The 26,964-nt window shown below is 43.5% G+C and overlaps 2 protein-coding genes across 2 annotated transcripts in view; one reads left to right on the top strand and one right to left on the bottom strand.

Annotated features, from left to right (window-relative positions):
• Window positions 1-731: 731 nt before the first annotated feature.
• Window positions 732-22,040, top strand: LOC105562195. Its single transcript, XM_012012830.1, has 7 exons — window positions 732-883; window positions 3,078-3,190; window positions 6,504-6,605; window positions 10,095-10,334; window positions 13,109-13,309; window positions 16,215-16,370; window positions 20,634-22,040. The coding sequence occupies exons 2-7, from the start codon at window positions 3,101-3,103 to the stop codon at window positions 20,697-20,699; spliced, it is 855 nt and encodes a 284-aa protein (XP_011868220.1). The 5' UTR covers window positions 732-883; window positions 3,078-3,100; the 3' UTR covers window positions 20,700-22,040.
• A 173-nt stretch (window positions 22,041-22,213) lies between these two features.
• The window catches only part of LOC105562194 (mitochondrial amidoxime reducing component 2), a 7,940-nt gene continuing 3,189 nt past the window's right edge, over window positions 22,214-26,964 (bottom strand). Inside the window, exons 2-5 of the mRNA XM_012012829.1 lie at window positions 24,950-25,248; window positions 24,101-24,385; window positions 23,387-23,664; window positions 22,214-23,212 (exon numbers count right to left, since the gene is read on the bottom strand). Coding sequence (XP_011868219.1) covers window positions 23,047-23,212; window positions 23,387-23,664; window positions 24,101-24,385; window positions 24,950-25,248 — 1,028 coding nt within the window. The 3' untranslated portion in view covers window positions 22,214-23,046. The remainder of the gene's footprint in view (window positions 23,213-23,386; window positions 23,665-24,100; window positions 24,386-24,949; window positions 25,249-26,964) is intronic.

The raw sequence follows: 26,964 nt of genomic DNA, 5'->3' as shown, positions 1-26,964 counted from the left end.
TGTGACAAGCTCCGTAGTTACGAGCCGAACAGCACATGGATACGTCATATCGCTGTGCATTGAAACTGTGCTTTCAATAAATATTCCCATGCACACTTCAGATCGAGTCCTATTTCGTAATTATGTATCTATTCATCAATTACTCAATTACTCAAGATTTCATTTACACTTCAATCTTATGTCATGTCTTATGATGTTATATATTATTTATCTACATCTATGACATGTATATCTCTCATACTTCAAGTAACTAATTATCGATTTTATCGATATCATTAAAGAGCTCCTGCTAATGGAGAGAAAAGATTTACATTGTTGTAAATGAGAAATCGGATAAGGGAAACCTTGCTGTTTAATTGTTCGCGCGTGCATTATTTGAACAGAGATCTCGAGAGATAATAGATATGGCGCGTTTGAAAATAACCAAAATGTTATGATAAGTATTATTTTTATCTTTAGAAGAGAGAACATTCGTAAATTCAAAACTTTGCTAGACTGAGCAGCAAGAATTTAAATTACATTGTTACATTCGAAAGCCTGTTACACACGGATGCATCTCCTGACGGTCATTTTCGAGGTATCTACGTTTCGGCGATCAAAATGAAATTTATCGATGTGGTCGATCCCTTCTTCAGGATCTCCCATGCGGACCTAACAGAAGGAGAGAACGAGAGGCAGACGTGGACATAAGTGTAGCGTGGAGGTGGTGCCAGGCCCCTCCTTCTAATAAAAGCCGCTCACTAAGCGCTGCTACACAGACAGTAACAGTAAACCCCGAAGAGAGCAGGAGCCGCCGAGAGCTCCTTCAGGGCCTCTGCAACATCTTTTTTTTTTTTAATTCGATTTTCACGGCACACCGTGTGACGGATAATATCTGTGCGTGGTGAGTTTACCCAAATCTCGCGTTTCTAATTCGACCAGCGGCTTTTCCGGGCCGCTGTGTACTCATCTTCAGTGTCTCGTGGGGAATTTGCTGAACGCGACGACCACGTGGCGAGGTGGTGATAAGTGGGAAACTTTTGAGTTTCATGTGTGTTCTTGGAAACGAGTGCAGAACTCGGCAAACACTTCTATCGCTTAACAGAATTAAATATATTGAAATAAGAGAGAACTATATAATTATTAATAAAGTGAAGAAATTGCAAATTTACTTATTGTTATCCGCGGAAAATTAGCATGACATATTTTGGCATAATATAATACAAGTTTCAATCTAATGAAAGTGCGTGAATCACGATTTTCCGGAGAAATCTGTTTCCATCTGGACGCACAGTTTCCTTAGCAATTACTTATCTGATGGAAACTCGAGTCGTTTTCCGTACAAATAAATAGTTCGTAAAAACACAATTACAAACATATTACTTGTCTTTATGAGATTAATTAATACAGACTTGGAGGCAAGAATGGAGAGAGTAAAGAGGCATGGAAAGAAGTTGTCGGAGTGAAAATCTTGAAATGGACTGGAACAAGTTTCAAATAAAAATTGAAACTTACGACAATCATAGCACGAATTCGATTCGTCCATGCTTGAAGAATCAGATTTTTCCTTCCACAAGAAATCCCTCGTAAAAATTCTCTTCATGTCCAGTTTGATTGCCAACTAATTTGCTTTATTTTTATAGCGTACGGAAAATTAAGAATGAAACTTTTCTTCATCAATTTATCGCCGTAATCTTGACGTTCCTTTTTATTCTAAGACGAGTAATCGTCTTCTGAAACGTAATTCACGTATAAAAAAATTCTAGAGTATCATTATTTTTTGAGTCAAGAATGGAAAAAGATTTCTAACTCATGCACTATGATATCATAATCGTATTGTAAGTTCTTCCACGCAATGAAGATAATATACAGGGAACGGAGATACCAATTAAAACTAATTAACATGTGGCCTCGAAAATAGAATATTGCAGCATTGTCCTCGGCTAGAAGTGATGTGCGCTGAATCTATATCGTCTTAATGCCATTATATCGCCATGATCCATCTTCAGCGTGCCAAATGCACGTGTAGTTATTTGCACATACATTGGCGTACATTGCGCGAACTTCAAAATTACGCGTGCACCAACAACGTTTCTCCGTAAAGGCGAACGTCTCCGATCCGTCATTTTGCGTTCAATCTCAACAAAATTACATTGCTAAAGCCACTTCTTTCGGACGAGGTAATCTAAAAGCAATTTAACACGTTTGTCGCTTCCTTCTCTTCCGTTTGCCAAGTACTTCCACGTATTCTTAATCGATTTTTGTCTATTCCGGTCAGCGTTTCTAAAGATTTACGTCACGAAATGAGCAACGATTTTATCCGACCGCCAGGAGCCAAACAAGTTTCACGGGACTCTAAAGAGGAAACACGTGAATTAATAAACACGATCCTAAATGCGGACGTAAAACGCGGCGGCACGAGTGTGTTTTATTAAAATCGCAACTAATTAAGGATCTCGCGCGCACGTTATCTCGCCTTTCCTCCCGCGCCTCGGAAGACGCCAACAGCGTTCTCCACTTTCATTCCGTCGAAAGTGATAGTCGCGAACGGATCCATGTTCGAGAAAGGAGAGTCATTGCGCCTCTCCCTCTCGCTCTTCTCACCGTGCGCCTTCTCGTTTCCTCCGTCTTGTCGTGATCCTTGCGAACGATTTCCGCTTTACCTTGCAACCTGTCTTTGCGTCTCTATGTGGAGGGGAAGAGGCGGGGGAGGAGGGGGGGGGGGGCAAAGAGAAAGAGAGAAAGAGACTGAATAGCATCTGAAAATATCATGAGAGAAGTGGAATTACGACCCGTGAAAAATCCTCCACTTTCATCGCGCCCGCATTGTGTCCGGATATTTATTTTCATGTCGCGCGCGTGCTTGAAAGAAACGGCACTTCTGAAATAATCTGGGGAACCTTGTATGAGATATACGCGCGCGGCACAAGAGATCGTTCCCGAGAAATCTGCACCGCCGCGAGAGTGCACGGATCGCGATAAGAATCTGCAGAATGCAAAATGTGAGGAGTCAATCGTGAAGGATACGCGTTAACGCGCATCAATTTGCTACCGCGATCGCGAACGCCGTAATTAATGTAACATAATTGTCTTTACAGAATCCGCATCTGCACGAGTCAAGATGAGGTTTACCATTCTAACGCTGACGACTGTGCTTTGCCTCACGTTAGTGAGCTCGCATCCGCTTCCGGAAGACGGACTCCGATCAGAGGTAAGCACGTGAGCGGCGCATCTCGTGCCTTTCTCTTTTAACATCGCCATCTATTTTGCGGAGATTAATTCGCGGCGTTAACGGCTACTTCTCCCATGCATTATCGCTTAATTATCTAACACGAACGGCACGTGGCACGCAACTAACAGAATTCGAGGCCGAATATCAAGCGACACGTAGCGCGGGATTTTTGCTGTCTATCCTGCAATTAGCAAGTACGCGCCGATCGATACCTGCATGGAACCACGCATGACGATTATAACGATGTTCACTATTATTACTCATTGGCAATCTCTGCATTTTCCATTAATCTTTTCCACTGATCTCTACTCCTTCGCCTGGCTCTTATCTTCAGTTCTTTCCCGTACCGATTAAGGAGAAAGTCTGATTTGCAGAAAATATGTCGCAGAGAATTTCTCTGTATCGAGGCATACAAATTACGCGCGGTTATTAATCATTAGGTATGGGTGATAAAGTGCGAGGTGATTCCTCATCGACCGCGAAAGTTCAACCCACGTTCCGATCACTGCGAACGTTAAATGCTCAATCGTTCCACCGAATCGATCGATTCGACGGCGAAGATGATATATTTTGTACTTTCGACGAGTCTTTCACTCGAACAACGCCACGGACGAGACCAGTAGTAGCGCGAACAAAACGACGTGAAAACAATCGCGATTCGCACTTTGTGGCTATGCATCGCGCCTGCGGTCTGCGGAGAACCGCAAATAAGAATTGGTTTATCTAACAACATGCAATTCGGGGACTTTTCGGGGACTTTTTCCTCATTGTTCTCGCCAGTAAATGCGTTTTGCGACAACGCCGGAGTTCGCGGAGCTAATAAAATTTACATAAGACGGTACTTCCATATCGAGATCATGCTGTAATGGAAATCTTTTTGCGTTCGAAATATTATCCGTAACACGTCGCCGGAAGCAATGACATGCGCGTTTCTTTGAAAAGCATGCCATTGTACGCTGTTACGTGATGATACGACCACTGGAATGGTCGCTCTTACCCGAAGAGGTCACCTTTCTTTCGTAGCCACTCAAATTTAGCGTTTACAGTTACTCATTTATAATTACCATGGTTTACATAACGCCGCTACAATTTAAGACCACGCAATGCGCCGGGCACGTGCGTAAGCACGGCGGAAGAGTTGGCCACTAGCTGGACGGTTACATGGCGCAATAAGAGTGCAAAGGGAGTTATTCGTATGGAAAAGCGTTATCGCGCGTAATGTCCGGGGTACGAGCGCCGTCGTGAGGAATTCGATGTTTCGGTTGTGCGGCCGTAAAGGAGACAGTGTAACCCTCAAAGTATACGGTCCGACGAAAAGCCGGGTCGTCCGACCGGCTCTCGTCCTCGCTCCGACACTTTCACTGGCCGCGAACACCGGCGCGGCGGAGTTACCGGACACTTTCTTCGGTCGATAGGCGCCCGATGGGAAAGCTGGTGCGTACGCGCAAGTGCGATCTAACAACACGGTGTGATATGCGAAACATTGTGTACAAACAAATCGCTGGCCCGATCCGTATTTTCGACTCAGAGTCGACGGACACGAGATAAGGAGACGTGGGAGATATCGTGGGCGATAATAGGGATAAGTAGATAGTTAGACGAACACGAAGAGCGGTCTGTTTCAATTTTGTGGGAAATTTATTAGGACTCGGAAGCAAGGATAAGTCGTGGAATTATTGAAAATCATTGTTTAACTCGGGATTTATCATCTAGCGAGTTTGGTTGCTCGCACTAGTGCACACTCAGTGCACACTAAGGCTCGTTTGCAGTCAATTCTTATATTTAAGGATCATTGGAAGTACCTCTTGAAAGACTTTTCAGCCAGTGAAATGATCCGTACAGCATCTGTACAAATCACTTTTGGGCTAAATACTCTTTGAACGTGTATTTAAGACAAAGTTAAATATAAGAATTGACTATAAACAAGTCTTAGTGTGCACTCAGTGCAAGCAACCGAGTTTGCTGATAAATGTTATACTATAAATATATGGACAATAAGTGTTATGTAAATGAATTAAAAAAATGGAAAGGCGTCAAAGAACGTAATGTGAGAAAACACGAATGATATTATATAGAAAGTGATGTGTTAATTTTTCGCCGTCTCTTCCCAAGATTATATTTGCAAGCATACGGAAACAAATTTACAAGCGAAATTTCTTGGCCAAAGTCGAGACGGATGAATACGACGGCGATCGCATGAATGTGAAACGAGGTTTAAGGGAAAGTGTACCATAATACTGCGGTTGAGCAACATTTGGGTTCGGTGGCCGTCCATTGGCCAATCTAGCTCCATTCGCGAAATTTAATGAGAAACTGATACGTATAATAAAACCCACACTGATGAAATCTAAAGGACGTTATCACGACACAGGTTGTCCTTCAAGGAAACAGATGTAGCCGAATGACGATCGTTTCGTAACTTGTGCTGAATTAACTACAGATAAATTTCAGAATTTCCCAATTTTAATGTATTCACGTAAGCAGTTTGTTTTATAAATAAATGGTTGGAAATATACTTGCTGCGTGAGATAATCAATTTTGACGATAATAGCCGTTATTAATACTAGTAATGTATAATGCATTAAATTTTAATCGCGATACACATAAATCGACGTTTACGAGGATTCGTTATTGTGTCCTCGTGAAGGAAGCAGTAAAGTGGCCGACAGGTCGGTTCCCGTGGCGCTAAGTTAATGATCCTTGCTTGGTTACTATCTAACACGAACAACATTACACAACACAATTACCTTAACATTCTCAAATGCACTAAATTCCATGGCCTTTACCGTACATTTTCAGCTCGAGCGGGAAGATTGCGCGTCACGGTGCTTCCTTATTGGAAGTTACCTACTTCGCGACATTTTAATACCACTTTGACGAAAACCATGCACACAGATAATTTTAACAAAAACGGCAGAAGGACTCCTTGGCAATTTTTTTCTTCTTCATCATTATCGTAAATAAAATTGTTGTCTAACGCTTCGCGAGACACGTACTCCAATGCCCTGTAGGTTGAAAGATCCCAGTTCATACGCATTTAAAAGCTGTTGCGTAACTGTAGAAGTCTGCGACCGCTTACGTTGAGTAGATAGACATTTTCTCGCGTAGCAAAACACCGGCTTATTAATCCACAAACGTGTAGCCACAGAGATTTGAGATCTGCCGATCGAATCCTGATAACTTGCTTGACATGTTGCGATCGCCGGCTGAGAAGTATCGTCGCCGCTGTCATAAAGATCGAAACTTGAAATTGCTGTCGTACGGCAGGGCCAACAAGAAAACTTTCTTTCAGGCCCTTGATCGGCTGGTGATGGCCGAGGCCGACAGCGAGGCCGCCCTGAGGAGCAAAAGGACAATCGGCATTCTACGACAGCTATTCCCCGATATTTCCCAGGTGAGCAGTCGTGATACGTGAATGTCAGAGAAATCCTGCAGAAGGCCAGGACTGGACTGACACGCCGAGCGGCGATTTATAAGCGAGGCTGTACATAAATTATCATCGCAGATTATATACCTCGCTCGACAAAACACTATCAAGGAGCAGTATGACGTCCTTGAGCGATTCGCATCGGGCTGAAATCCACTTTTGACACTAGCCGACTTTGCTTTCGCCGAACTTTGTAGATCTGTGCAAAAACGCAGTATTCGCTCAACACCTCAGCCTTACATTCTTACCGAGAAAGTAACGCATACGATTTGAGAGGCAGCCAACACGCTTTAGACAACCTACCCTTTGCTCATTCACTTCGTACGCTCACGTATGGATCGATTTGTATCGATTCTCATTCTACGGGTTTATTCCGCACGAAGAGAGCGGAAGCGATTCGTTATGTTCGCGTTTGCAAAAAGAATAATCGCGCTTCCGTCGACCCGTTAGCTATATAATATATGAGATTTCTCGAGATCTCTTTTTCCCCCCTTTTTTTCTGAATCCCTGCACGATCTCGTGTCAGTTATACAATGAGAATTTCCACGAGGTCTCCGCAATGTTATTGAGGGGAGTTTCATTACGGTTCGAACAAAAAGTTGCGCACTGCGCCAAGTAATCGTTCGTCGGCAGAGAGGCGCCTACTTGTAAAGACTAAACATTCTCGGGAAAGTTCCTTTCTTGCGTGTGAATTCCTCCTGGCCGCGCCGCCTATTGAATTGTTCGCGAATAACTTCCTAATTTGACTAATAATGCACTGTGCGATTTTTTTGTCTCGTTAGGAAATGGCTTCCTCGGCGTCGGGCAGCGACGCCGGCCTCTCTTGCATGCGGTCGCATGTGCGTGCATATGCACGACAATGACGATTGATTTAGTAACGAACCTTGCAGAATAGCGTTGAGTTAGTTATCCCGCACATTGCCGCGTGTAGTTGCGGTTTGACGGAAAATCGTTCGCGCAGGAATGTCGAAATTTCTCCCGGTGTAGCGCACTCGGGTCGACTGGACGAGTGCATGGTAATTGACTACGATCGCACGAAACGACGCAGTGGATCCTCTCGGGGTTACGGAATAGCTGCATTTCAGGACTCGCGTTTAACTCTGCCTTTGCATTTAAAGTTGGGTCGTAAAAGTCTCACGGGAGTACCTGCTGCATTGAGCATCGAGTATTATGTAAGAGCGATGAACCTGATATTCTATGACTAACACCTTTGAAAGAAAGCCCGGTAATAAGAGATAATATGATAAAGAATAATATATCAATCATACTTAAGCACAGCATCGATCAATCGCACGAACACTCATTATTAGACGGACGATTGATCGGATATTCGAAAATGGTCCTTCGGCAGGCCCCGGAAACAACGTAAGTCTACATCATTCATAGATAAAGAGTATCAGCTATCACTGCCATGGGTCGATCGATATCATACCATCACGGCCACAAAGCAAAGCGATGTCTTGAAGCCGAGTAAAAAAAAAGGAGGATCGAGCTATCGCCACGCGCGCTACAAGGCTCTCCAGCTAAGACCTGTTGTTTTCTAGAGAATCGAAGCAAAGGTCAACTCTATTATCGCGGAAGTCATTCGCGTCCTTGGCCCGGTCGTCCTCCGTAATGTTCTTGGCGGCGGGGGCGGCGGCAATACCACAGGTGTCGAGAGGAGCAACGACGGCACAAGTGTAGAAGGCAAGTCGCCCTTCGATGATGACGATGAGGATGGGTCAACCGCCTCGAACTCCAGAGTGTCGCTCTCTTTGCCGACGTTTCCGCCTGACGAGGAGGAAGCGTCCAGCTCCTCTTCGTCCACTTCTTCCACCCCGTCATCCTCGATAACGACGGTAGAGAGCAGTGGCAACCTTATCTCTTCGAGCACTACAGCAACGCCAACAACAACAACAACAACGACGCCGTCACCCTCAGAAAACGAGGTCACCACTACGCTGTGACCATTTGACCAGCAGCTCGGTAAAACTTTCGAGGTCATGACCTTGAGGAATCCTCACAAGGAATGCAGAATGTCTTGCGGAACGCCTTCACCGCGCATTCAGGACTGCCGCGGCACGCGTTGTCTACTTTGTGTGCTAATTACTCACTGGGTACTCGAGAAAACGAGGATCGAATCGATCGACTACTCCAGATCTCGAAGGATCTAATGACCGCTAAGTCACCGCGCAACCAGGACTGTGGCGGTTGCGCACGTTTCGTACATTGCTAACTGTTTTTACGTACTCGTGTCTGCTATTTACATATCTAGCCATTAATCGATTAATAATTGTATTGGCAACTTATGCCACCATGGTTCATTTGTTACGATCTTACTCGACTAGAGCTACAGAGTACACCGGAATATTTTATTCTACTGGTTTTGGGATTTTTTCCGTTTTGTTGATTTAATTATCCGTTCGTGTTTCTCGTTTGCAATTCATGCTATATACGTGTTCATATGTGTATATGTATGGACAGAATCATTCAAACCTCTTACTTCTTCGTCACCTCACTCCGACATAAATTCAAAATCAGACTTTCTTATCGTCTCGCACATTTCTTCCCTTATGCCGAAACCATTTCAAATGCCAGATCATGTTTTCATTGTGACTTTCGAGTTTTGAAGTTCATCTTAAAACAATCTTCTTCGCTCTTTCGTTCCATCATCTCTATTTTCAGTATGCTAATTACTTTTTGTCATTAATTGATGCAGGATCAACCAGTCTAGCACGCTAATAATCTTGAAAGATACTTTGTTCATTATATCTTGTTTCTTATGTAACGCCTGCAGAATTATTGCAGAGATATAGAGACTCGCATAGCATTTGATAATTAGTAGCAACCAATGATTCAACACCCAGCCTTTTCCGATGAATCATAATATCCGAAATAGTATAATCCAACATAATAAATCTAATATGCGCTTGTTAAGAAAACGTACAACTTGTTATTAATGCTATCTTTATCGCTTGTTGACTATGCATGTTACTTGTTTTGACGCTCTTGCGTACAATTATAATCTATATAGCTGCTCTAAAAGATTTTAAACCCGTAAATAATACGTTATATCAATAATACTTGCTTTAGTTCTGGTGCACGAAAAAACTCGTTCGAAAAGTAAATAAATTTATGCAACGGAAGTCATAAATGTCATGAATAATTTATAGGAAAAACATTGCTGGAATATTACGTGGACCCAACTATACTTTACAGACCCTGAAATTATGCAGGTGACCTACTTGCGATTTTTTTTGTGCACTTCTTCTCGCTGAGAGAATCAACAATGATCGATTGATTGATAATCATTAACAATCTGTGTCACAGTATACTTATCTAATGAATGTTGCTTGCACGAACTGCACGTGATAAATGATAAAACGAATGAATTGCTCTTTATTCGTTCCGGCAAGAAGCTCGCGATTTATCACGGCCGATCCTCGTTAGCCATGAAAAACATTTTTTTTTTTACAGGACGTGAACCCGGAATCGGAGAATCGAGTGAACGAGATCGGTTCGGAATCGCAGAACAGCGAGGTGCGAGTGCAATTCGCGGACGAAGTGCCGAGCGACAGCTCGCCGCAGGAGTTGACGCCGCTGGATGAGACCGAAACGACGGAGGAGGACGAGAACAGGAACAAGAGATTCCTCTTTGGTTTCGGCGGCGGTAACGGCGGTGCCGGGTCCGGCAACTTCCTCTTCGACATTATCAGGGTGAGTCGCGGTGTCGATTCTAGATACGCTACTCTTTGGTAACGCCGCGTGAAAAATGGAGATCGGGATTGCACCCAAGAAAAGACGAGGAAGACTCGCGGTAATCGTCGACGGCGCGCCGCGATCAATCTCGGGTACACTTGATATTCCAGTAACGGGCGAGTTAACCGCAAGGTCTGCACCTAGCTGTAGACGGCGGTGAAAGTGAGGCAACCGAATTGCCTTTAGCTGCTACCATCTGGTTACTATTCCAAGGTTCCTGACCTAGGCACGCTCGAGCCTCGCGATAGAACTATTAGTCAAGATTCTCGTCGGTACCACGAAGCCGGTGTCCTTGATTAAAGTCCACGCGGATTCGCGATTTCACATGTACGCACGACAGAGGAAAGCCGCGGCTAGTTAAAGCAAAAATTGGCGATAACAGAAGATAGGTCGGGTGGCAACTTCATCACGATGCTTCTTAATGCCTGATCTAGAATGTATATTTTATAAAAGCAAATCGACACGCTTAAAAAATCCGTCGATATTATACGATTGTAGAATATGTATGATTTATCAACTTGCACAAATTTTTTAAACGTATTTTTTTTTGCTACAAGATAGAATGTTTTCGGGTGCAAAGAGCACGTTGTAGATTAGACTTTAATCATGCTTCAACGTTTCGGATGTTTTTCGTTATTTAAGAAAAGTTAAAATTGGTAATTAAGGGCGGATCAATAAGTGTTCAATAATTACAGTGTGTCTGATCAGTGCTTAGTGTTTCAAAAGTTAGCACCCGCGCCAACGATTAAAGAAGGTCCGCGAGATGTCGCATGACATTGCTAGATCACGTAGCGTATAGTATTTTCTCGAGAGCGCTCTCTGGCCAGGAGAACGATACTTATATATGATTTGTGAGGAGCCGATAAGAGACGTCGTGGGGTGGAGAAATGAAACTATAACCTAACCTTATTTTAAACCGGGTGCTCTCGCTGGTACCAAACAGAGAGTTTATTTACTGCGGCGTCTTTAATTTTTACGTTAAATCTTGTTATTCGTGACCTCATTAAAGAAATACTTTACTGAAATGAGCACTGCCGATGGAAACGCGTGTTTCTTTTTTGTTGCAATCTTAGTAAAATAAGCTGTTTGGTATACTGAAAAAAATTAAAATTTTTTAATTATATAATTTTATAAATCAAACAAACCAGAGCACTTAGGTCCGAGCAAGATGTTGGTAGCCCAAAACCGGCGTGCAGGACAAGGTGGAAAATGACATGTAAATTATCTGCAATTTTTTTTACAACTTGACTACTAGACCGATTCACATTACACTGAAACTCTTAGATGCAATCCTCAATAATTGCGACGCAATCATGGCTGGCAGACCTATACATTTTAGGTTACAATTATTGAGCTATATCTTGCTCGGATCTAAAGGCGCTCTCGTTTGCTTAATTTATATCGTAAGGGTCCTGTTTAATTCTATTTCTATATAATTTTTGCAATTTTATGTCACTTTTAGTGAAATGTGTTATTTAAGAAACATTCGTTGCGTGATAATTTGTTGTATTAACAAGTCTAACTGGCGTACGTGCAGATATAAGTCATTTTGCGTCGCATGCACATTTCTCGAGGTAAATCGGCTGTGCGTGTTGCGTTGTTGCGTGGAGGCGCGTGAACAATAACGGTGTCGCAGACCAACGACACTCGCGACCGGTATTTTTTTGCCGCGTCTATATTGGCGAAACGGGTTTTTCACCGACGGGACAGATGCAATCACGCGAAAATCGAGTCACCGTTTCCAATGGCCGCTGTCACCGTTATCCACTTTCCTGGCAAAAAGACGTTATTACGAGCGGCTCGAAGCGATTCCAGACCGGTCGGCCGCGCCGCGACCCTTCACCGTTCGCCGATTGAGAAAACGAGAAACTCGCTACGTGACGGACACTCCATTTGTTCCTGGCGCGGATATTCGCCCGTTAATAGGCGACGAATTATGCGATACCTTGGCCCCTTAGTTGAATTATAATAAGAAATTAAACCTCACGTGATTTCACTCGAGAGTCGCAGCGAAATTGTGAAATAGAATTTATATTCGCCACTTAATGGACACGTTTTAATTACGACACTGTGAAACCAGTCGGAAATATTTTAACGATCGTGAGTAAAATTGGATGTTAATAAAATTAGTGACATCTGGGATATAAAAAGAGACGGCTCTTTAAAGGTATCAGTAGCAATTTTTCCAATGACATTTTAGACTGCGAACACCGCGATCGGTCAACAGCAGATGGCTTTCAACGATTGCGTGCATATTTATACGAGCAAAGTTCACACACGAAGAAATGATACGCAATAGCGCTAACAACATCGACTTGATATGTAACCGGCTTTCCTTCGCGGAATCTCCGCTCGCAGAGACTCGTATCGTTAGGCAACTGATTCCTCTCCATTTTTCACAACGGCGAGACGAACCGACTGCGTCTAAAAATGACATCGGCGGATTCGGCGGTGAATCCCCGAGCGACCGCTGTACCCCCCGAGGCCTCTTCCCGAGGGCCCCACCTCGTCGCGATTTCACGAGGAGCTTTTTAACGAACCACTTTCCAGCCATCATTGCAGGACGTTCCAGGATCGCGCGGAGAGTTCCGCAGGGAGAGATAGCGAATCTCTCGCGCGATGCCGCCACGTCGGCGGACGGGGAAATGAGCGAGAGAAACGCGATTCCTCCAGCGGGCAGGGGCAGAGAAACGCCAAGTAAACGAAACGTTCTCGTCTCTGTTCTCGTTTAGCAAGCGGCCGACGGGGCGGCAAGAGCGGCGGGCACGGTGTACCGTGTCGTGGCCGGTACACAGAGCCTCGGGCTCGGGCTAAGCGCCTCGCGCGACGTGGGCCCGGCCGCCCCAGCTGCCGCCAACCCCGCCGGCGGTACTGCCACCCCGACGTCCGGCGCACCCTCGACCGCCGCCCCAGGAGCCGGCATTCTACCACCGGTACGCCAAATCCTTCCGACACGCCTAAGTGTCCGCCGACAGAGATACGGCGACTGCGCTTCTTCGATCGGGCCCGATAACACCGGATGAGCTCGCACCGGACGACATTCTTTCGGCGAGTCCCGATCGTTCGGCTCGATCTTGGTAACGCGTCGAACGATCTGCATTTGCTCCGAAAGAGTCGAGGAAAACGAGCGGGCGTCGAGTGGGCGCGTTATACGTTCGCCGCTCCGCGCGAGAAGACGTGACGTATAACGTGCCGTGAACTCACGAGCGTTTTCTTTCGTTTGTCAATGTGAGACAGTCGACGATTGGTGCTGCACGTCTATAGTACCAATCGAATTTATCGGGCTCGCTCATTAACTCTTTCATTCTTTCTCTTTCTGTATCTATCTCATTTTACTAATTACGCACTGTACATGATTTACTCTTTCTTCTCCCCCCTCCCATCTCTCTCTCTCTCTCTCTCTCTCTCTCTCTCTCTCTCTCTCTCTCTCTCTCTCTCTCTCTCTCTCTACTTTTACATTTCTTTCATTTCATCATTTTCAGCATGTCGTACTTTTTCCTATCGCATGAAGAATCGATATTCATCCCCGGTTTTATTCATCACTCAAAGATATATGCGTCTTTCAAGTCCTAATCTTCTTTAAAAAAAAAAGGAGTACCTTTTCATCGCCATTACTATATACATTAATTTTCACAACGTCTCACGCAATACGTGCAAAAGTAGTACAAAGTGCACTCTTCGTATACAGCCTGCAATATTTCATTGTCTTGGGCTGCGGTCAAGCTGTCGCTTCGAATGTTACAAAGTATTCTTCTTCTCTTTTCTTTCGGTAAAGACAGAAAGAGAGGAGAAGCGCTTCGAAGCGTTTATAGCGGCAGCTTGACCGCGGCCTTAATCGTTCTATTATCTGCAACCATTCCTTCGCGCGCAACTCTTCTCTAATCGCGAAATCTCGCTCGCATTGCAACGCACCTTATCTTTATCTTGCATGCCTCACTTTTTCACGTATACTGTCGTACACGCATCACTCTTGACTTGGTTGCGCGACTTGGTTGACGTTCCTTAAATCTTCCGACTCACTTTCTATCAGTGACTTAATCCCTCGCGACGACTTACTCTGAACAGGCTACCGACACTCTTCCTGTCTAGCATTTTTCTCTCTTCTTCCTCATACACCGTTTCTCCTTCCTTTATACAAAGCATCTTACCTGATCTTGCCTGTCTCGCTGCGCATGAATTGCATATCAAGATCTCTAATATACCTGTTGTATATGCGTACGTGTACATGTTTGAAAGTAATGCAACAAGTTCTCTAATCTGCCCTCTGTACAAAACTGTCTTCTTCATTCGCCACGACTTCTTTTGTATTTACACACGTCTTTTTACACGTCTAATGTTGCAACGAGGTCTTGCCATGTGATCTGTACAAATTGCGCATCCTTAACTCCTAACTAGATGTTACTCTACAAATTCCTACGCAAATATAAGAGTTGAAGTACAACCGGTTGACTAAAACGGGTAATACATTTGCACACTATTCGGCTCGCATTACAAAAAATATGGCTAATACAGTCATTATCTACGGCATACGAAATGCGTATGAACGAAACGTTTGGACATATCTTATCTTTCGGCATCTCGGTTTCGTTAAAAAAATAATTTGCGCTCAGCGATGTTTAAAAGATTTCGTAATTAGGAACGTAATGATTGGTAAAGCCTTAATTGCCCAATTCAATTGTCTTCTTCAACTCTGGAATATCTACCGGGTAATTTATGCCCGTTCATCTCGTTCCAAATCCCATCTTGTTCCACCCGGCCAACGGTCCCGACGCAACGCTGACAACCACCGACTAAACGTAAGAGACTTTTTTTTTTATATGGCGTACTGACCGGCTTATGGACAAGGCCGATTCACTCGGGATCTGGCGGCCGCCATTGATCAGTGCCGATTCTCTCGTTGTTGTGATCTTCGTACTCGTCCACTGCACCGTATATATATCTAGGCCCGTAGTTGTATCTTTTCTTCCATCGTATTTTGGACGCACTGGAGTAAAACGCACGCAGTTCAGCCGGCAGACGAATCGGTTGCGAGAGATAACATTCGCGCAGGTCCTTCGAACGAAGAGCGAATAATGTTTAACGAGAAACGAAAATACCCCGGCTCGCGACGGAACCGGTTTGTCCGCCAGGCGGCGATCTGCATCTCGTAGATATTGTAAATTTGGTAATTGGTCCACGAGACGTGTACAAGCTCGATGCGCTCGTAACTGGAGAATTCGCCCGAACATCAAATTCGATATTACGTTGTGCTGCGAATCGCTAGATACGGGACGTATCATCGAGTACCGATCGTAGCGTACGATTTGTCCTGTTGTCCACCATTGGGAACTTGGCGATTTCACCTTTTCATGGTGCACGCGCAGGGTGTCCATATGGAAATCCTTAGCCGGATGTCGATTCACGATCGCACCGCGGAATCGCCCCTCGCTCAAGAGTTGTAAACCTTAATTCTCAAGCTGGGTCGGGGAAAGATAAAAGAAAGACGTATGGACACCCTGCAAGGCAAACCTCGAGTATTACGAGCCGAAGGAGCGCACGTAAGGATCGTAGCAGCAAGATCGATGGATCGTATATGTCGTAGCCGCAAGTAGGAATAAGGATGTGAGAGCACCGTAGTGTCGGGAGCGCTGGAGTTGGACGTGGAGCTGCGATACACACCGCAATTTTATATCCCCAACAAACAAACAAACAAAGTATTGTAATTAATTCCTGTATATTAATTAATTGTACTTCGGCCGCCGCCGCGCCTCGCGGACTCCATCCGAGCGCGAGAGGCCGGCGGGGCTGCCCTCCGCATGCCCGCCGACTAACGCCGACGGATCTCTGTAATCTTTCCAGCTGGTGGCCGGAAGCGGAAGCAACCAGCTGGGCAACTCTTCGGGCAGCCCCGAGCACGGTAAGGCGGACGAGCAGGAGGCCGTTCCCGGCCCGGTCACCAGGTTCTTCGTCATCGCCAATCGAGGACTCTCGAATCTCGTCCAGGATCTCATACTCGTGAGTACCAACGAAACTTGCAGACTTTCACCGATCGCCAATCGTGCCTTTCGTTTTCCCAACCTGGCTGATTTGTAAAATCCCAGCTTGCGCAACCCGAATTATATCCTGCGACCCCAAACTCGCGCGCGCGCTATCGCCTCGCTTGATATTACATTATCTCACACGTCACGTAAAGGTACAGTGATACGAGTACTTTCTATAAGTAGCGGGACACTTCGTTTGCGGAAAATAAATTAATAAATAATGTAACGATTATGTGATTGTGGAGACATAATGATCTGGAAATTTCATAAACTGGGCTCATTCTCGGGGAGAACGTATCGTACCGATCGACACGCGTGATGGGGGGGATAATTGGTGATCGATAATCGAGCGCTGTCACAGCCCAGAGCTAGCGTTAACAATATATTATATGATCACGTGCGATTACTTAATAACACATTTTGAAAGACATGTGCGTCAATCCGCTATATACTACAATATAGCGAGAATTTATTCTTTATACCGAACGTCGATTATTTCGAGACTTTAATGACTCAGGCTGCGCGAAAGTAAACCGCGTGACGAAACGTTGAACTCGGAGGAGCGATTGATTAATAGCTGTCAAATTCAATATAATTTCGTCAGACAATCGTGTGAGAATTAAATCTAACGGTATAATTTATTTGAAATCGCAGAAATCCGATTCCGGCGTACGCGTATTGTACGTAACCGACGCAAACGATTGCGTCGTCTCTGACGTGTATTAGTTGTTCATATCTCTATTTCGTTATCTACGGGAAAACCGCGAGCGCTTTCAACATCGTTGGAAGGAGGAAAAGGATTAGAAATTTTTTTTCTCCTATGGAATCGCGGCGCTCACGGTTCACCGCGTGAAATTCGCGAAGCCCCGTGCCGCAAATCCGATAAAAGATTCGCGAATATGAAAAACTTAATATTGTGCACGTGACGTAATTCGGATTGCGATCCCGTGATAAGCAATCCAATCGTCGCAAGCGACTGCACTTGTCGACACGCGATAATTGCTGCTCGCAAACGGATTTGTTTCTTTGACGGATTCGCGCGGTGAAATTCGCGCCGTGGCTTCTTATATAAAATTGCGAAATTAATTAAGGCAACGACAAAGCATCGAACAAGCAAAGCGCGAGACTACAAGTCCTTCGATAAAGAAACGTCAGCTTGCAAGCAACTTGGGCGGATAATCGTTGAAAGATGTCTGGAGTGTTCAACCCTCTGTGACGAATCGCATTAAAAATACATTTGAAATTGATTAAAAGAGATCGCAAATGAAAAATGAGCCACGGTGTTAGACACATTAGATCTGAAACATATCGCGAGAATTGATAAATGCGCGATGGAATCTCATAAACCCATCTTAAAACCCGGGAATTAAAGAGACATTAGTCTGTCATAATATTTGCAAAGCGGACCTATGGCATAACACTTAATTAAGGTCGAGTGTTGCGGCGTGAGGCCGCGTTACCTCGGTGGCGATTGTTGATTAAAGCCCCGCAGAGCGGCGATCGGGAGATAAAGGCTTTACGGTGGTCAGTCACGTGTTCGGCCGCGCCGAAAGTCGAACGAGCGTAGCGCCGGGACGCGCGTCGCGTCGCGTCGCGTCGTTTCAGATATAAACCGGGCCATTACGCAAGTACGCCGTCGGGATCGATGGAAAGTAAAAATGTAAGCGACTTTCTCTATGAAATAGCGCGTCCATTTGCCAGCTGCAACTTATGCAAGAGCCGATCCCGGCACGCAAGATCGCCGGAGGCGACAACTGGCCGCGGCCACTACCATCGAAATCGCGTGCTCCGTCTTACGCTACGCTTTGTGGACGACTGCCCTACATTTAATTTATCACGAAGGATCTCCCGGCGAAAGCTCGGCGCCGAGAGAACGCGAATCTCCTGCAAGTATCTTTCCGCATTTTTTACGCATCGACATGCTCCACTAGACGCCATCGGGTCTTGAAAAGAATGAATAAGCATTAGTTAGCGTAAACGTGGATTTTGAAAGTTGTCTGATTTGTAATATGGAAAGTTTTTACTTCACAGCTGAATTTACATTTCATAAATGCGGAGAGATACGAACGGCTGAATCAATTTCTGCGACGTGACAAACATCATATGGGAGGAAGATGAGAAAGAATTGACATTTATTACTCGCAATATATTTCACGTCGAGCGAACTGCACTTTCACTTTGCGATTTAATCAATTTTAAGCTCGTAAAACGTGAAATCAGTGGGCTGCAGATTGGACATTGTCCAGCTAGATTATCCGTCTTACACTGTCCGAATGGCTCTCAACCTTCGGACAGAGCGTGATAGATGATCTAACCGATACATTGCGACAGAATAGAACTCGCTGTTTTACTATCAATACAATCTTTATCATTAGGTCATCTATCGTTATAATAACTAACTCCTCGATTCTCGATCTAAATTATAATATATTGCAATCGAAGAATCGCAGCGTTTTGAAATACAAAAGCCATTGAAATACAAAAGCCGGAACTGAGCTAGGCTTGGAGCACGCGCAATCACGCAAGGATTTCTTTATTCATTCTGCAGCACAATCGACTATGATTTTTTAAACCAATGATTTTTTACGCTCGTAACACTCGGAATTGCCGCGCGAAGCGTGGAAAATGATTCACCTTAGATCATCTGATCGACGTAACCGCGACGTTTATTCTTGCTCGGCCACTTGTTACTTCCGTAGAATGACTTATGGATTTTGTAATCGGTTAATAGTAGATAATCATGGCAATTATAGAGATAATAATAATTCACGTATACAGTCCAATGATGAATTTAATTATTACTTACTTAATTGCTGTCACTTTTATTTTACTAAGTAAACTAAATTTTTATTTTTTATACTTTTATTGTTTTTTTTATACTTTTTTATACTTTTATACTTTTATACTTTTATTGATAAAGATATAGTTGTCGATAAAATGTTGGTCATCGTTTTTTTTTACTTTAGTTTTATGGAATACAATTATAAATATTAAAGAGAGAAAATATCGCAAAGAGGAAATAAAACTACTGTTACATCACCATTCGCCATGATGTTTGCAAAAGTGAAAAAAAGGTGTAAATAATTCACGAAAGATTTTAATAGCCTGAGCTGACGCATTATTAATATTATTATACGCAATAATAAAAACTTGTTTTCGATTTGAATTAATCCCGAAACATTAGGTTTAAAAAAATCCAATTGTATTTACACATATTGTGAGCTTAACAGAGCACGAAGATGGTATTAAGCAACAAATGCAAATTATCCTCGCTTTTTCCTTTAAAGCTGAAAGGTACATGTACGGGAAAAAGAGTTTGAACGATATTTGAAGATATAAAAAGAAAAGAAATCAAAGTCGATCGGTACCGAGAATAAGATACGATAACAAAGTGAATGCAAAAAGCACCATACATTAATTACCGACGGAAGCGTGCGGTGCGTAAATGTAAATAGTCTTGCGAAATCTATAGATAGCGGAAACACCGGTTTTGCGTGTATCACAGTCGCAATCTGAAATCACTGCCTTAGATTGTATATAACCGTATTATGTCTGCAAAGAAATTGCATAGCGTAATGTAAATTAGAATTTCGCGGCGACCGATCGAGTGTGCAGCGGCAGGAAGCCCGTTCGGGCAAGGAGCGCGGAGAGAAAGGAAAAAGATCCGGGAGAACGCCATTGTGTGCGCCGGCCGTCGCGCTTCTTTCTCCCTTCACGCCGCGTCCCGCGATGGTCATAATTGTTTTATTATGCCGCGATTTGCGGCACGTTAAATTCTCTCGTGCGAGGCGTTTTGCCTCCGCACGAGGAGCGTCCGCGCTGAGGTTCGAAAGCGTTCACGCTTCGTGCGCCGCGCGGAATTCCTCGAGCCGCTAAACTCTGCTGCGCGTCGCGATTAAACGAAGATGCGAGCAGCAGGAAGGAATTTTACGTTGCCCGCTGCGGTACACGCATGCAACATATGACGCTCGTGTTGCATGCGCGTACTTCCCCGCTCTTCCCCATTCAGCTCCCTCCAAAATTGATTCTTGGAGCTCTTCCCCCTATAAATTGAGCTCGTTAAATAATGCAAATTAAGAAAATTAAGGAGATCGCGTGAGGAAAAAATAGATTATTTGGGAAATGAATAAATACGCCCCGTATTTATATGTAAACCCCGCTTTGCTCTAGAATCAATATATAATTCGTAGTGTTCTGATTGGCCAATTGAAATCGATCAATTCGCTTTAATTTGCAGCGTCTGGCGGCCACGAGCGAGCGCTTTGTCAACTTCAAGGCGCGACTGATCACCTCCATCATCTAAGAACTCACACGAGGACTTGGGATGAGGAAGCACAAGAAGGGACCCAGCCGGCGTTGGTACCGCCACGTGGAGGCACCGTCGCCGAGCCCACCTTTGCCAGTAGGAGCACGGGTACGACGTTGGCAACAGAAACCAATCTCACGGTGTTGCCCCCTTGTCCCTGAGATCCTGAACTCAATTCCTTCGTCGATGGCCGTCGAGCTTTTCGCGAAACCACAAGACACTTCGCCGCCAAATGCATTCCCCCCCCCCCAAGCGATCGACTCGATTTCGTTCGATTTCGTTCACTCCATTGTCTCTAATTCCCCTTTGTCCCCCATCCACTTGTCAACTCTCTGCCACCTTCTCTCCCTCTTTCTCTCCCCACTGCACTTCTGCTATTTCTGTCTTTCGGTCAACTAGAGTAACGAATAATAAAGACATTTCCGTAAACGATCGTCGTTTTAGGACGATCGAAACTTGATCGTTACGGCGTGGCTCGTGCCGCCATGGTACGATGGAAGCACATCGAGAGAGACGGTGAAACTGTAAAATCGTTTTGAATTTGTGATATGACACGCTCTCCGTTGACAGTTCGAACGAAATGATTCACGCACCGGCGACCACGGGTCGAAAATTTCTCCGCGCGCTCTCTCGAGTAGCAGAGAGTCATCCCTCGGCTCAAACTATTTCAATTCGCGCTTAAAGTAAGAATAAATAATCTATTTTTTTATTTAAAAGGTGTATGATACGGAAGGCTTATGGTTTCTTAACAGGGGTAAAACGCGTGCTGTTAAAAGGATCGAAGAACAAAGTCAAACATTTTCCCTTCGATTGTTCACGCGCGAACGATGCGTTTCGATTGAACGTCGTCGAGCAAATAAGATTATTTGTACATAGCTAATCCCGGAATACAATAAGTGCCCAGGCATTCATTGTTTCTACCTATTTGTGTTTCTGCCACTGCTTTCTTATCCAATTTCCTCCCATGCCCGCATTTCTCTCTCTTTCCTGAAAATTGCGGTGACGTAAAACTAGTGAAATTTAGGCAATTTAAATACGCAAAACAGTATTGATTGGAGAAAGAGTGGAGCCAAAATCTTTCCCGGTTTGTATCTACTTCCGCTGATACGGGTTTTAGAAGCCTGTCACCGCAGTGAACTATCGGAGAAGACGATTTTTCTCTTCTTGGATTTTCTCGGTGCGGGAAAATCCAATAAGCGATACGGTTTAATAAACGTAATGTCGTCAGCATGTGAGACGCGGCGTTTCTCGTCCTTGTACCGAGCGTATTATTTCTTCTTTTATGTAAAACGTCCCTGTTGTTTTTTGTAGTGCAAATAAATATTATTATAATAAGAAGTGAGTCGTGTGTCTTTTTAATTTTATCTACGTACATCAGATAAAAGTTTTTAATGATGCAAAATTCTATACGAATATTACCATTTGAATATATTTATGAATATTATTTATGAATATATTTATGAATATATTTGCTGGCGACCCTCAAGAATTTTCCTATTAGTTTATGAATATTATTTGAAAACGAATCAATGATTTATTACACTTTTTTATAGTACAAAAATATAATTAGAAAAATATTTATGTAATATTAATAAAATTGACAAGTCTACTAGGCCCTAATAGAATTTGCGGATGAAATCCGCGTAACAAAACGTTATAATGTGATAATATTACACAAAATGCAGTAGATAACAGTTATTTGTTCCTATTATCTTGTTCTTGATATTATCAATAAAGTGCAATATACACGACTTATCGTGTACGTATTGCGTTTACAGTATATTTATCTAATATAATTGATTGATAACGCGTTGCATTAAAATATTAACCATTGTTAATCCGAGAACTATTGTTTCTCCACAGTCATTTGAAGAAAATTTTGCCATTTGTACGAGTGTTTCGAAATTAATTCAATTTGGTTGCTATTTCTAAAATCCGATAATTTGAGATAAACGACATTCAAGAGGAAAATATTTTCCAATTTTTGATAATATGGCAAAATATATTTTGGAAACTTGATACGCACGCTGCTATAATTTCACGTGTGACACAAAAGTTGAACATTCACGTTGCATATAGAATTAAATCCACAGTACAGACACTTCGTTTCGTAAGATAACAGTAATATCACTAACAGTTGTGTAGTTTTATAAATCTACAATTTTTTTTTCACCAACCTCAGATCATCTATTCGTAGCTCAAGACGTTACATGCACACTTGTGCGTATATAGTATCTCAATCAATATTTTCTCGTGGACTCTGGACTCCGCTTTTCATGTCCTCGACCGTCAGTTCTGCGTCGAGTTCGTGTTCTGAAATCTCGCAGGAGTCCCAACGGTATAGCTATGACGGTGAAACCACAGACGGCGCTTCCTCTTCCGGGATGCCTACGTAAACTGGATCGCCCAAGCGAACCTTCCCAGTTGGTCCTCGTAGTCCAAGATGAATCCCCATAACTGGACTGTCGCCAGTTGCGGGTCGGATCTGCGGGTCGGTTATCTGCCTGTAACTGTGCAGACCAGACCTCTTATCATTAGCGGCACGGGATACAAACTAAATTTCTCGACATTTTGTGCAAGATATTTTATATATGCTACACATCTTTGCCGTGTACTTATGTCGCCCAGGATTAACTGAATTTTGTATATTATTTTACAATTATATATTTTTAATACACACGAACCTTTTCAAAGTCTTCAAAGGCTCCGCATTGATATGCTTCGTGCCGGTTTCTGGATCTATCGTAGTGAAGATGCATCTTGTGCAGGGCCTAACGTTTCTCATAATCACGTTCCCGATCTTTACCCAATCCCATTTATCTTCTTCATAAGCAGTGGCACCCTTGACCACGAAATTCATGCGAAATTGCTGCGACGTGACTGGCTCGTCCAGTCGGCTATTAAGGTCTGCTATTGAAGCTTCGTTGATCAGACTGTAGCTTGTCTCGTCTGGATAGGCTCCCTATTAAGACATTTATCTTACAGTTTTCATTCGAGGCATTCGAGGCATTCGAGATAATGAAACAATTCTTTATGATTAAATTAAGATTAATAAATTCACAATCACATTTTTATATGTTATGACTCTCCTCCTTATGTTATATGAACAATATAATGATTTTCTTGCCTCGCACCAATCAACTTAATAGACTTATTATATCGAGGTCTCGCAATAGCAACGTCAGTGACAGATGCGCGAGGCAAGAAAATCAAGTTATTCAACTTCGTAGCGGAATTGCATAGCGCGAAGTTAAAGAGCGATTACTCCGTTAGAAACGTCTGTGATGATTACGATCGCCAGAAAATTATTCAGACATTCAAAAGTAAACAATAAAACGCGTACAAATAAAGTTACTAATTATGTTAAATATGAACCTCGTATTGTTACAAATATTTACCAAGTCTATTGACTCTTCCAGAGGGAAGATTTTGTAATTCCTCTGTCGCACTGATCTCACCGGTCGATCTAGTGGGTAATAGACCAGTCTAAAACCGGTATCCTCCTGAAGAAGGAAGCGTGACAGCCATCGGGCAGCTTCCTCACCACAATCGCGTGCCGGTACCGCTTGACCCCACACAGCGACTCGGAAACCTTTGCCGCGGAGTTGCGCGAGGTCCACTGACATCGACATCATGCCTGGAGCGCGAAGCGTAAGCACAGAACCGGAAATACTAGGTGATACCTTCAACATTGTAGGAAGACTATGGATGAGAGCTTCCACAGTTTTAAATTACTAACTATACCAGCCTGATTTTTAATTCAGCAAGTAAAATATGTAACAATGAAAGGAAGACACGGATGAGTGACCGTGTTTACCGCGCGTATCGATCAGCTGCTTCGATCTACGTTCGGTGAAACATACATCTAAATTCTCGATAGCTCTTTCATTAATTTACTTCTCGTCTACCGTAAAGCCGCATTTGCAATGCGATATAATAATTTAATGTACAACGAGAGCGTTGGATTGTTATAGCAGGTCCCCAACACCCAAATTCAACCACAAATTTCTTTTCGCAACGATTACACAATGTAACAATGAATTGTCCACTAAACAGATTTCACGGGCAATAAATTCATGGTGGAATCAACAGATAATGCCTGTTAATTTAATAGAAACCCTGCTATTCCATGTTAGGATCCTATAACAGGGGACTTTCCTCTAAATATTAAAATGAGATTAAAAGAAATTACTGTCTGCCCTCTCTTTCTTATAGCAATAAGGAAAATGAATAACGCAGCTTCTTACATTGACCATTTTAGGTAGCTGCCTGGCGGTGAGAAATCGCCCCTCGAGATCGATGACGAGCAACGTCCGATCTCTCAACCAGCCGGACTTCAGGCCCAACGTCGTGCATTCCATCTCTGTCATGCGAACCGCGCCGAGCGATTTGACCGGGTACACTGTTAAACCGCTTAGTTCTCCAACTTTTCGCCACTTGGACGGTGGTTGAGGCTTCTGTCTTCTGTTCCACCACCACCAGATGAAAAAGACCGCTGTGCCGACGCCCACGACGGCGGTTGTGACGTATGTAAGTCGCGTTCGGTCTGAGAGAACGTACAAAAAGTAAAATACAAATTATTGCGTTATAATTCCATTATATAAGGGATTTACGAAGAAACAGTCCGCGCGATTTTATAACGTCAGCGGTCCTGTTATATCCTGTTACATCAACCTGAAATTGGTCGGATCGAGTTTCGTAATAAACAGGCGGCTCTGTAATACCGTTCGGCAGATAACTCAATTTATTTTTCAAGTCGCATGCCCGACGTACGTGATCGATCACTTAAGAAAAGTCGAACTCCTTTCTTTCCCGTAAAGAAAAATTGGGTCCGCGCGATGCCTAACCGGTTTTATGAGTTCCGGAAACGTTTCATAAAATGGGCATTAAACGAGGTCACCTGGTCATTTACCGTAATGCTATGTATAATGACTCTAAGTTACGATGCAGTTAGTTGTTCAAAGAAGCTGGCGGAGACGACGAAAGTGATTTTAATTGCAAAGCGTATGGTTTCGATGCGCGCACGAGCGGTAGCGTAGGACGAAAAACCTCTGTATTGAAAAGAAAAATGTGGCGCGTCGTCATTTAAAAATACCGGATGCATGAGATGCGATATACATTTTATTGTTTCGCGCTCTTTTTGTGTAGTATGTGTTCCCGGTAATGTAATGATATGCATACGTGCGAGACCGGTTAACGCGTACGCGATACAATTAAGTGCAACGAGGCGCAACGAGCCGCATATAATGCAGAGTTCGTAGAATATTCTTTCTGCCAGGTTTTTTTTTTCAATATCTTCATCTTACAGCATAAGCTCCTTTGTTGTAATAAAATCCATTTTCCAGCTGTACGTAAGTGACCGCTCGGGGAGAGCCCGTTAATTTGAGCGCTGAAATGACTTGCTAATTAACACTCCGCATGCAAATCACGTAGGTCTGCCGTTTCGTCGGTCATACTACGCTCCAAGTGATGTCAGCATACGTTACAAATGGACAATTTGCGCGATGCGAACTGGCAATATAAATTTTCCAATTTAAAAATCAAGAATGACCACTTTGCATAATACGAGAAGTCAAATTGTCTAACGAGTGGAACTATGTAGGACATCTCAGGCCTGCATTGTTTTATCGTATCGATAACGAAAGACTTGCAAAATTGTTACTTCTTCCAACATTCGTTTTAAAATGATAAACAGCTTGTCGCTAGATTAATGTAGACAGACGATCAAGACACGCTGAGTAACGATAACCGACTTTAAAAATAACTCAGGTTTATCTTGCGAGGGTTAGACGAGAGAGGAACGATAGCTTTAAGTTTTATTAAACTACCGTTTATTAGCTACCGGTCAATCGCCTAGAAATCGAGCGAAACACCTAATAACGGAAACGGACAATAAGAGGCGGATGACAGCGGATACTATCGTCCGAGTGACGCTGTTTTCAACATGAATGGAATACACGGTGGCCTTTTCGAACGAATGAAAAGAAGCGAAGTGTGAATAAATAAAAGTATAAAAACAGCTTATCTGCGCTTAAGATAACTTTGTTTTGCAACGTATGTACTTTTCAAGTGGCTTCACAGGAGAAATGCTTTATCGCACATGTGCTCGTGTTATATATTCAGAAAATTATTTCTTTATTCCCGACTACCTGCGACTTTTGCTAATCGCAGGTTGGCAAAAGACCGAGGTGGCATGGCTTCATTGTAGTGGAATATTGCTATTTCGTTGATGATTGCTGCTCGAGCTCTCGATAGCGGTAAT

Source organism: Vollenhovia emeryi, unplaced genomic scaffold, assembly GCF_000949405.1.
Source record: "Vollenhovia emeryi isolate VEMERY1.0 unplaced genomic scaffold, V.emery_V1.0 DF939193.1, whole genome shotgun sequence".
NCBI lineage: Eukaryota > Metazoa > Arthropoda > Insecta > Hymenoptera > Formicidae > Vollenhovia > Vollenhovia emeryi.
This window is presented reverse-complemented; position numbering and strand designations above follow the sequence as displayed.

Coding starts and splice junctions, on each gene's coding strand:
- LOC105562195 (XM_012012830.1), top strand. CDS start 3,101: ATGAGGTTTACCATTCTAACGCTGACGACTGTGCTTTGCCTCACGTTA. Junction 10,335..13,108: donor TCCTCTTCGACATTATCAGG/GTGAGTCGCGGT, acceptor GTTCTCGTTTAG/CAAGCGGCCGACGGGGCGGC. Junction 13,310..16,214: donor GAGCCGGCATTCTACCACCG/GTACGCCAAATC, acceptor TAATCTTTCCAG/CTGGTGGCCGGAAGCGGAAG.